The sequence below is a fragment of the Parasteatoda tepidariorum genome, chromosome 9 (assembly GCF_043381705.1).
Source record: "Parasteatoda tepidariorum isolate YZ-2023 chromosome 9, CAS_Ptep_4.0, whole genome shotgun sequence".
In the NCBI taxonomy this organism is placed as follows: domain Eukaryota; kingdom Metazoa; phylum Arthropoda; class Arachnida; order Araneae; family Theridiidae; genus Parasteatoda; species Parasteatoda tepidariorum.
In genome coordinates this window covers 5,168,299-5,180,032 of record NC_092212.1, presented here as the reverse complement: position 1 = coordinate 5,180,032, position 11,734 = coordinate 5,168,299, and the positions used below count along the sequence as shown (strand labels likewise).

At 31.5% G+C, this 11,734-nt stretch overlaps 3 protein-coding genes across 3 annotated transcripts in view; 2 read left to right on the top strand and 1 right to left on the bottom strand.

Moving 5' to 3' along the window:
* The first annotated feature begins 3,198 nt into the window (after positions 1-3,198).
* On the top strand, positions 3,199-3,714 carry LOC122272195 (protein FAM200B-like). Its single transcript, XM_043055537.2, has one exon. It carries the CDS (start codon positions 3,199-3,201, stop codon positions 3,712-3,714), a length of 516 nt encoding a protein of 171 aa, XP_042911471.2.
* A 52-nt stretch (positions 3,715-3,766) lies between these two features.
* On the top strand, positions 3,767-4,633 carry LOC122272194 (zinc finger BED domain-containing protein 5-like). Its single transcript, XM_043055536.1, has one exon. It carries the CDS (start codon positions 3,767-3,769, stop codon positions 4,631-4,633), a length of 867 nt encoding a protein of 288 aa, XP_042911470.1.
* A 54-nt stretch (positions 4,634-4,687) lies between these two features.
* LOC122272547 (latent-transforming growth factor beta-binding protein 1-like) overlaps positions 4,688-11,734 on the bottom strand; it is a 20,242-nt gene continuing 13,195 nt past the window's right edge. The window contains exon 4 of the mRNA XM_071185319.1: positions 4,688-4,815. Within this exon, the coding sequence (XP_071041420.1) occupies positions 4,688-4,815 (128 nt within the window). The remainder of the gene's footprint in view (positions 4,816-11,734) is intronic.

Below are 11,734 nucleotides of genomic sequence, written 5' to 3'. Positions count from 1 at the left end.
CTGTTCTACTGTAAAGCACTAGACTTCGCGTGCAGGTCGTTGGGCTACCGAAGCAGGGGTGCCATCCTCTCTGCAGAGGATCAAAATTGTAATGGATTGTCTTCGGATCATTTTCAAGGATGTTTCTCAGACCGTCGCTCTAGTGCAACAGCTCTAGTGCAACATAAATTAACTACTGCAACAACAATTAAATTATCTTTCAAATGTAAAAAAGTTGGAATTTTTTTTCCTTAGACCTGTTATTTTGGAACAGGTATTTGGAACAGGTATTATTTTGTATGGTAACAGCTGGAACCTGTTATTTGAAAATACCTGTTATTGCCCATCACTACTTTAGAGTATAAAATGCAGAAATATATTTTAAAGTGGTAGTTTATCAATCGTGATTCTTGGTTAAATAAATTCAATTAAGTATATTTTTATCCACCACTGTTTCTAAATAATTCGTAGGCTTACATAATTCACCACTTCATTGCACTTATGTCATGCTATACCTTTTACAGAGATGCCAACTTGCTCCGGACAGCGAATAAATATTTTTAAGTGGTAGCTTGTTAATTGCAATTCCTGGTTAAAAAAAATTCAAATTATTAGATATTTATCTAGCACCATTTCTAAATTATTCGTAGGTTTATATAATTCACAACTCTTTAAAGTTATATCACTCTAAACTTTTCAAAAACAGGCAAAATTAGTCAAGTATTTGCAAATTTTAGTTTGCAATTCTCTACCGTTTTTTAAATCATTTTGGCGTGTCGCCGGAGCAGTTGGCATCTCTGCTTTTAATAAGCAAGCAAAAGTTGTCAAATATTTGCAAAATTTACTTTGTAGTGATTTACCGTTTTTGTTTTGTTTTGTTTTTTTAGTTATTGTGGAGTAGTCCGGAGCAGTTGGCATCTCTGTAAAGGGATAATATCGTTTTTGCATAACGCGAAAAAGAAAACAGGCCTGCCAAATATTTTATGGAGTGGTAGACATTTAAAAACCGAAGCTTACAGAATGTTTGGTAACTGCAAAATTTTAAGAACCTTACCAAGAAAGAGCTGTATAAGTGGCTTTCGTAAATCAATTTTTAAATAATTTATGTATGTAGTGGTGTGGAAAATAAGTTTAAAACGGAACCATAATAAAAACGGAAACATATAAAAACGGAACCATAGCTACCACTAGAATAAAGTTTTACAAAAGGCGTTGAAAGTTGGCATCCCTGAAAAAGGGAGAGTGAAATAAACTTCTGATAATAAATTAAAACAGTGAGTGCGAAAAACATTAGTTTATTGTTACAATTTATGTCTGAAAAAGATAAGGAAGAGATTAAACAGCATCAAAATGATATTATCTAATCGTTTTCTTCTCTTTCTTGGGCGCAGATTATGGTTGTACCCTGCGGTTCTAGCTTTTTTACTGTCTCAAGAAGTCAAAATATTAAATTAAAACAAACGGTACTCAAAATGAGTAAGGAAAGATTTGTGAAACTATTCATTTACTTTCAGCTTTACTCATACAAAGGCAGAAGAAAAAGATTTTGATTTATCAAATGCGTTCAAGGATGTTGAAAATCACAGTGCCATCTCTGCAGGTATATATGTTACCGTTAAAGTATGAAATCCGTTATTTTATAGAATACCTAGTTATTACATGAAATAACTGATCGTGTCCGTTAAAGTGTAAAACTCTCTTGTACTTCACGGTTTAACTAGTTATTTCATAGAACAACGATCTGCAGCCCGTTAAAGTGTAAAATAATCTATATCATAATCATATATCTCGCACAACAAATACATTTTTTACCTTCCACCCCTACTGCATTTATGAACTATTTCAGCGCTTCTCAACCTTTCAGTATTCGCGGCCCAGTTTTCAATCATAAATTTCATCGCCCCCCCTCTTACAATTAAATGTATACGACAATTATGTATATTATTTTCGATTCTGTTTTTAAATTATTTTATCCAACTGCCAAAACAAAAGTAAAAGCGAGCCAAAGTTGGCGAGAAACCACATCTGGCATTTTGCCAAGCAGGGGGTGAACGGATAAAGCGAATGAAAGCGGGGAAAATAAAAATATTATATTTGAAATGAAAGCCAAACAGAGAGATAAAGTTAAAAGAATATGAAATTAGAAAAATTCGTTAATGAAAGTTAACCTAGACGGGGTGTACTAAATTTAAAAGCAGGGAATACATTTTTTCGAATAATAGTAGAAATAAAACAAAAGCATGACTAAAAAAGAAAAAAAATAAGCAATGTTTGTGGAAGGGAATCCACATGACCGATGCAGCCTCGAGCATGCGCAGAGCAAATGTTTTCTCGGAAGAAGGAAAATGTTCGAATAACGAAAGTTTCATTTATAGCTAGTCTCATTCGAGTCGATCCTTCTATCGCTATCGAATCTGTCGTGTAATATATGTTTTCGTGTTAATTGCTATTCACCATATTAAATATTCACGGCAGCAGATTTATGCAGACTCATGGATAAATTTTTAAGCGGAAGTAAGCGGCCATTAGACGATAGTCAGGCATCGACAAGTACACAGTCGAACGTGGTTCAAAAAATAAAATCAAGAAAATATTCTCAAGAATACTTAAATTTTGGATTTACCAGTATTGAAGTAAATAAAGAAGAAAGGCCCCTGTGTATCATTTGCTCAAAAATGTTGGTTCATCAATTATGCCTTTCATTTTTCAAAAATCAATTACTGTACATATCAAATCATGTTTTATCTTTATTTTTAATTTAAGTCTACAATCAATATTTCTAGTGTTAAGTCAATTTGTCATATTAAATTTCATTGTTTTATTATTTCACAAGCAAACGGCTTAATTTTTTTTATGGTTACCACAATGTATTCGAATGAACTTCAATGTATGTCACAATTAAATATGTGCTAGTTAAAATATAGAAATTTAATTAGTGAAATATGTATCAATTTATGTTATTATTTATTTATGTCAACTTATGTATATATATGTCAAATTATGCTTATATTTATATATATCAACTTAGATTCGATGAATCAGATATTCAAATGTTATATTTACTCAAGCAAAGTGCTTGTTTTTCTATTAGCTACCACATCGACTGCTAAATTCAAAATGTTATTACTATAAATTTTCTGTAAATTTCTAGATGTATGGGATAGGGGCCGCTAAGTGGCCCAGGTGCCCAATTTTTGTAAATAAAGTAAGTAAGTAAAAATGTTGGCGGCAGACAGCATGAAATCTACTAAACTTAAACGACATTTGGAAACGCTTCATAGTGAGTACGTCAACAAACCCAGAGAATTCTTCGAATTTAAGTTAAAATCATATAAAAAGCAACAATCATTTTTTAAAGAAACTTTGTCTGTGAATAAAAAAGCTTTAATTGCATCTTACAAAGTTTCATATAAAATAGCCAGATGTAAAAAACCTCACAGCATTGGTGAAGAGCTTGTTTTGCCAGCAGCAATTGAGATTGTAGAAACTATGTTTGGAGATAATTTTTCAAAACAATTGCAGTCCATACCTCTCTCAAATGATACTGTTGCTCGTCGAATCGGTGATATAGCAAAAGATGTACAGTGTCAGCTTTTCTCGAAGTTGCGTGACAAATTATTTTCAATACAGTTTGATGAAGCAACAGATAGTTATAAAGATGCTCATTTAATTGCCTATGTTCGTTTTTGTGATAATATGTCAGTAGCAGAAGAACTACTTTCTGCAAACCAATAGAACAACAGCGCAACAAGCAGCTCTCGCATTATTTGCAATTTTAAATGATTTTATGAACGAGGCAAACATAGAATGGAAAAATTGGGTCGGAATATGCACAGATGGTGCTCGTTCAATGTCCGGAAGATACCAAAGTATACAAGCACTTGTAAAGCAAAAATCGCCTCAGTGCGTCTGGACACATTGCATGATCCACAGGGAAGCTTTGGCTTCGAAAGAAATGAGTCCTGGTCTGAACATTGTGTTAACTACGGTTGTAACCGTAGTAAATTATATAAAAATGAGACCCCTGAAATCGAGAATCTTTTCCGCACTTTGCAAAGACATGGGTTCAGTACATTCAGCGTTAGTATTTTATTGCGAGGCAAGATGGTTATCACGTGGGAAATTTTTGCAACGTGTTTATGAATTAAGAGAAGAAATTGCTATTTTCCTAGAAGAAGAAAACAGACCGGAAGCTGAGAATTTTCGCGATGGTTTATTTGTGATGAAATTGGGTTACTTGGTCGACATATTCGAGAAATTAAATAACTTGAATCTTCAACTCCAAGGTGCAAATTCACATCTGTTGGATACAAGTGATAAAGTCAATGCTTTTTGTAGAAAATTAGAATTATGGAGCAGAAATTTGAAGCAAAAAAACCTAACTATGTTTACAAATGTGGATGATTCTGCTAAAACTTACAAGGCTGAAGAATTACACGTAAAAGTTGTATTTGTAACCATTGAAAATCATTTAANGTATTTTCCTGCTGACGACAAACTGATAGCAAGTTACGAGTGGGTTAGGAACCCATTTCATAAGACTCCCGAAAGACTCTCAATTGATGAGGAAGAAAAATTCATAGACTTCACGACAAGAGGCGAAATCAAAATACAATTTAATAAATCACTATTTGAATTTTGGGCAGGAGGATGATTTTTCTGCACTAAAAACAAGGGCATTTCGCATTCTATTACCATTTTCAACATCTTACCTTTGTGAAACTGGATTTTCTGCTGTGGTTTCTTTGAAGACAAAATATAGATCTCGCTTGAATGTAGAAACAGAACTGAGAGTGGCTATTTCTAATATTAAGCCTTCCTTCGAAAAACTTTGCTCTGCAAGACAAGCCCAAGGAAGTCACTAATAATTATTACATTTGTTTTTAATTTAGTATATAAGTAAGGTGGGTGCGTCAAAGGTGGCCAGTGTTCCAAACGTAGCCCACTCCCCAAAAGTAGAATTAATTTAATTTTTAATCACAGTATAACCCTTCTGCATTGTTAATCTTGTATCAAAAACTCACGCGGCTGAATTGGAAGAGATTTCCTTAAATGGCTTCCATTGTATGAAGTGATTTAATTTTTTGCAATTGTCGTTCTAATTTACAAGTAAGAAGGTATTGCAATTTATAAGTGTTCAAATTCTAAGAACTTTGAATTGTAATAGGTTTTCTGAAAGTTTATTTCTTTTTCTTTAACCACAATACTTTAATTCTAATTAATTCATCAGATTAATAGCTTTAAGTCGTGCAAATGATGATCATATGTATGTTCCCAAGCTCACCTTAGGCACACGTGGGCCACCGTCGGAAAGAAACGTGAAATCTATTAAAGAGTTCATTATAAATCAGTACGCAATATATATTTCTCAAAAAGGAATGATTTAATTTAATACCAATTGATTTATTTCATTTTAAGCAAATGTGGAAATTTGGCATTTTTTTAATTTTTATAATATTTTCACGTTCTCTGCACTTTAATAGATTTTTAAAGCTTTTTTGTTTTGTATACATTTTAAAGTATTTTTTTAGGTATTTTTTTGTAGTAGTTATGGGTGTTTTTGTGGTAGATTCTGGCATTTTTTTGTAAATTTGTTTGTTTTTTTATAGTAGTAATGGGTCAGGTTAGTTTACTCTTACTTATGAGCTATGGTTTACTTTTCTGAAAGAATTAGCTCAGTACTTCTTGACTTATTCTAATGAGTTAACTCAAAAGAATCGCTAGTGACGTCACCCAAGAACTATCAATGTTAATGATGTATAAAAAAAACAATACAATCTAAAAACAAATATCTTTTTTAAAGTCAGGAAACTTGTCCCCACCAGCAAGACACTCAAAGTGCCTTTTTAAAAGAACGTTTTCCAGTCCAACTGTCTTTTCTAAAGATGATTTAAGTAAGTGAAAAATATATCAATATACGGGCCACCTTTGTAACCTGTGGCCTCCTTAGACAAAAAAGCTACAATTTTGAAATCATACTATAAATTAAATGAAATTTTATTTTACAATTAAAAGTATTCGTGATATGTATTAGAGATAGGTGTAAGATTTTACGAAAAAAAAATTCAGCCGCACAGACTTAACCAAAAGATTAGGAAAAATCCTCAAAGCTTAGCTATGGCCTCCTTTGGCTCACCCATCTTAAGTTTTGATTTAGTAAGTTGTTTTACTTTAAAAAGTTATTAAATATGTAAAAAAAATTTGTTTTCTATGTGAATAAGTGCTTTCCTTTCAGGCAGTTAATAAATTTTTTTAAATAATATTTTCTCTTGGATATTCTCGCGCCCCCCTCTAGAGTGCTCGCGCCCCCCTAGGGGGGAGCGCCCCACAGGTTGAGAATCCCTGAACTATTCAACAAAAAATGTTTTTGTTTTAGAAATAATGTTCTTTGTAATTCCAAATGTCATTTTAGTAATCCTTGTTATAATAAATGATTTTCTGGTACGTTTCCATAAATACCATTTATACGCTGCATAAATTAGATAAATTGTTTTTTTTTCATTTTTATTATCTATCATTAGTTTATTTATAGAATACCTAGTTATTTCATTTTAGATCAATCGTTCATTTTACACTTTAACTGTCTCTCATTAGTTAATTTATAGAATACCTAGTTATTTCATAGAATAACTAAAGTGTCAAATTAATAACATATTACACACTTTAACGGACACGATTAGTCATTTCATGGAATAACTAAGTATTCTATAAAATAACTGCATTATATACTTTAACGGTAACATATATATATATATATATTGTTTCTACTTAATGATAAACCAAAATCGAGTATACGATATACATACGAATTGAGTATATGATGTGTATATGAATCGAGTATATGCTATGTATATGAATTGAGTATATGATATAAATACGAAGTGAGTATACGATATGTAAACAGAGTAATAGAGTTTAAAATTTGTAAAAAAAAATCGAATAATCGAGAAAACGGAAGCATCGAATAATTTAGTATACGATATGCATTCGAATCGAGTATATGATAAGTATATGAATCGAGTAATCTAGTATCAATTTGAGTAATCGATACGGTATACGATACGATTCATGTTATTCATTATTTGATATGTATAGTTTACGATTCGGAAAATCGATTATATGATATACTAATCGAGTAATCGAGCACATGACAAAAGAGAGTTTACGATAATAATACGTGGTTTCCACTTGTCTCAAAGCTTAATAGTGGCAGAGTTGCCAGCTTCTGCTTTGTAAGAAAGTTTTTTTTTTTTTAATGTATTTTGAATTAAGACAAATAAAGATGTTTTAAGTTAATTAGCAACTACCATCAAATTTTTAACGTTTTATGCAATTTAATAATATATTGCTAACCAAATTTTGATTAAAATTTACTTACTAACTGTACCCACTTCACTTTTATATAAAGTGTGGTAGAATTACATCTAAGTTTATGATGGGATAAATTATGATCATATGTTCTTTTTTTTGTCTTAAGTGTTATTTTTAAAGGAGCAGACAAGTGTATATCTATAAATTTAAACCAATATGTTCTCAATAAACTCGCAATATTAAAAAAAAAAGCATGAACTTGAATTAGTCGTGGTATATTAAAATTATTCGAAGCATATATTTAAAATGCATTCATTGCGTAAATTTTGCAATAGCGCTTTGACGTTCATATTACATTAGATTAATAAAATAAACAAAAAGTGGTAGTAAGTCTTTTTACGTCTCTGGGTAGTAAGTCTCAAATAAGAACTAGGAAAAAAGCTTTTTATTTTTTCTTTGCTATCTATTATTAAGTTCAAATGAGTGGACAACAAAATAAGCGAAACTAAAAATATAATTTTGAAAAAAAAATCTGCAGCTTTCGGAACAAATCCAATTTCAGATGTGAAATCCCCTATTTAGGTAGGATCAAGGCACTTGTATAAATACAACAACAATAAAATTGTTCCCTAGTGGGAATTCCATGTTCACTGGAATTATATTAACACGTTGAATGCCATGGGGGTCACCGGAGATCGGCACTGAGTTTGTTCGTAGCGCCCCGTGGGGGTCACCACTGACCTGCGAAGGACCAATTGTTTGCTTGCTTTTCAAAAGGTGTAGCATGACGTAAGTACTTTACTTTACTTTATTAACCCAAAACTGGGTGCCTGGGCCGCGCAGCGGCCCCTAACCCATCCATCATGATGTATTTACAAGTTGAATTAAAAACATTTTGAATTATGCAGCATTAAGTTAGCAGAACAGAAGATCAAGCAAAGTTGCTTGATAAATTAAACATGAATTGATATTTAATATGAGTCATGATTTATAAAATAATCAGAAATTTTCATGAATATAAAAAGCACAATTGATATTGAAGTATTGAATGGGATTAAATTTGATGCAATCATAAGTTGTGTTTTAAAAGTGAATTAATTTAAAATATAAACAAGTACAATTGAAATTTTAGCATTGAATGGAGTTTAAATTTGATGCAGTCATAAGTTGTGATATAGATATGAATAGAATCAAGATATATACAANGGATTCTTTGCAATGCGACGGTGAATTACGACCAGAGAGTGAGACCTTTCCACCACGAGCTGTTTTATGATACGGCATGACTTGAAAAAACAAAATGGCGGGCTCAAAATCCAGACATCAAAATGGCCAGTTGTCAGTATTGTCTCTCCCGACTCAGGAACCTGACGAGATCAAAATCTGTATCACTCACCTCGTAACGTTCAGGATAATCAGCATCAATTCAGCATGACCGGCATTGCAAGGGAGAAAAGGACTTCAGTACAGCATGACATCAGCATCATTTGATCAGCATAATCCATCGCTTCTCGGTGACTCAGACCTTAATCAGTTGACCATCCTATTCGCATGACCAGCCCAAAATCTCATCTAAATTTCTGAAAATGTTGACGTAGGTACTGGAAGGTGGTGAATCATATAAGCCTACGAATCATTTAGAAATAGTGGTGTATAAAAATCTAGTAAGTTGAATTTATTAAGCCAAGAATCACAATTGATAAACTACCATTTTAAAATATATATTTGCTGTCCGGAGCAAGTTGGCATCTCTCTTATTACAAAGTGGCGTTGCATATGAACTTTTGAATCATTTATAAGTAGAGGTGCGGAAAAATAAGTTGAAATGAATAAAAAATAATACATTAACCCGTTTTGTCCCGAATTTATATATTGAAATGTTCAAAAATTGGTTTTATAGAAAAAGTGGTATAATATATTATCGAAATTAATTGGCTTTTCTACTGTTAGGGCATTCAAATAGTATTTGATAGTTCCAAAAGTACTTGCTCCTTGTAATTCTAGATCTAATCAGAAATAACTAAATCATTGTGGTATCCGAGAATTTTTTAATTCACCCACATAAATGAAAATCCTAACAAAAAACTTACCACCACAATGAATGTCTTTGAAAAAAGGAACTGTCCTAAATATATGACGCTGGACGTTAACCGGTTAAAACGTAAACTAATAAATTTTTACAAAAAGTGTAGAAAGTTGGCAGCTCTGCGTATTCTTGCAAGAGATTTCTTAAAAGAGTTAAGTTATTTTCGCATCGTTGATATCAAATCGACATTAAAGTCCAAACCAAGATTTTTAAATTACACTAGAGTGACTTGCAAAGGGTTCCCACCGCTTTGTTACGTAGGGCATAGTAAGAACAAGGTAATAATATATTTCAGTTTATGATGCAATACGTTAAACTAATGTCTATGTATACGTTCCACTAATGTAAAAAAGTTATTTTCAAAAGAGCAGATAAATATAGCTAGAGTGTATAAAAACCAAGATTGGTGGTATCTAAGTTTATGTTTTAACGTAGACATTTTAAAAAGCAAAGCTTTCAGAATATTTGGTAATTTTGCCACCATTTTAAAATCCTCACCACGAAAGAGCTGAGATAAAGTGCCGTTGCACATGAACATTTAAATCATTTGTATAGAGTAGTGTGGAAAAATAAGTTTCAATGAATAAAAAATAATGCAGTAAATCATAAACTTAGCTACCACTAAAATAATTTTTTACCAAAAGTATAGAAATTTCGCAGCTTAGTACACATCTTTAATGAAGTATCACATAAAATGTCACTTGATTGCTTTTATCTCGTAATTACTCTCTCAAAGTGTAGCTGGAAAATTATCCTAACTCTTATTTATTTATTAAGTAACACTGAATTTATTAAAACTTTTACAGAAAGTGTTAGCATAGCAACTGCCCACAAATTATAGAGCGAGCACTTGCTTTAATACTGTTCAAAGTAACATCATCTTAAGAACGACCTAAAAAAGTTTACAATTTTAATATTTACTTTTTTATATCTTTCATCCTGGTAGATTTAAAAATTGAAATTTAACTTTTATAGGGAAATAAAGTTTTCTCTTGGGTAGAATTTTATCAATCGTAATTAATATTAATCCAAATTTTTATATGTTCAGTAAAAAGCATTTTTTTTTTTAATCCGTAAACTCTTTGCAACTCCAAAATAACGCTTTTATAAGGATAGTAATTTTACATTTTTTTCAAAAATAACACGTTTCGTAATTGTTTCTAGCATTGCTGTTCAAAAAGGACGAAAAGAGTTTCTCTTAGACCCATTAGGAAATATAAAATACATTTCCTCAGTCAAATATCTTCACTTCTTGCATGCTGCTATATTTACCTTCAAATCCTCTAATTTTTTTCACTTTTTGCATCCTCCATATTTTTTGGGTGCAAAATTGTTTTTTTTTTCCGTTTTACAACTAATATGTAGATGTTGTAAAAACAGTGATTACACTAATAACTACACTGAAGAATAATTTTTTGTTGCATTTATACAAGTACAATATTGATGTCAATATTTCAATTCTGAAATTATTTTTGTTCTGATGGAAACCGAATGTTTGCAAAATGATATTTTTCAGCTTAGTTGATTTTTTATATAAATGTAGAAAATGATGAACAACTTATAGGTGTCTATACACACATATACTTTTGTCTGTTCCTTTGAAAATAACAAATGAATAATAACAATTGAAGTTCATTTCGACCAAAAAAAAACATTGTCTGAATGTATTGCATCATAAACTGAAACGTAATAGAGCCTTCTTTTTACCACTCCTTACGTAGAAGAGAAGTGCGCACACTAGGCATTCACCCCTAGGAATTTTGCGAAATCCTGGTGGAGAATTTATTATTAAATTGGTTTGAAACTCTAGTTTGTAAAGAGAAACAGATTTCCGGTGAAAATTTGAAGTCAAAGATTCGAAAATATCTAAGACCAGTTTCAACAATTCACGTAGCAGAAAACAAACAAAACACATAAATAAGTAAAAATTGTTCCCAAATGCAATGATTCTAATAGCTAAGAACTTATTCTTAGCGCCCCTATAGCTTATCTTAAAATATACTTATTTATTTCCGANAGACTAGTTCCAACAATTCACGTAGCAGAAAACAAACAAAAAACATAAATAAGTAAAAATTGTTCCCAAATGCAATGAATCTAATAGCTAAGGAATTAATCTTAGCGCCCCTATAGCTTATCTTAAAATATACTTATTTATTTCCGATATTTTAAGTTCTAACATCTGAATCATGATGACCACAACCGAGAAAAAATTAAAAAAATCATGACAAATATTTCTGGTCAAAGATCCTGAATTAGAAACAGTGTTGAGAACTCCTTAAGGCCATATCACACTTAAGGAAATTCGTCCAACTCAACCTTCAACTCAAACTCAACTTCAACTCCGAAGACAACTCC

Coding starts and splice junctions, on each gene's coding strand:
- LOC122272195 (XM_043055537.2), top strand. CDS start 3,199: ATGTTGGCGGCAGACAGCATGAAATCTACTAAACTTAAACGACATTTG.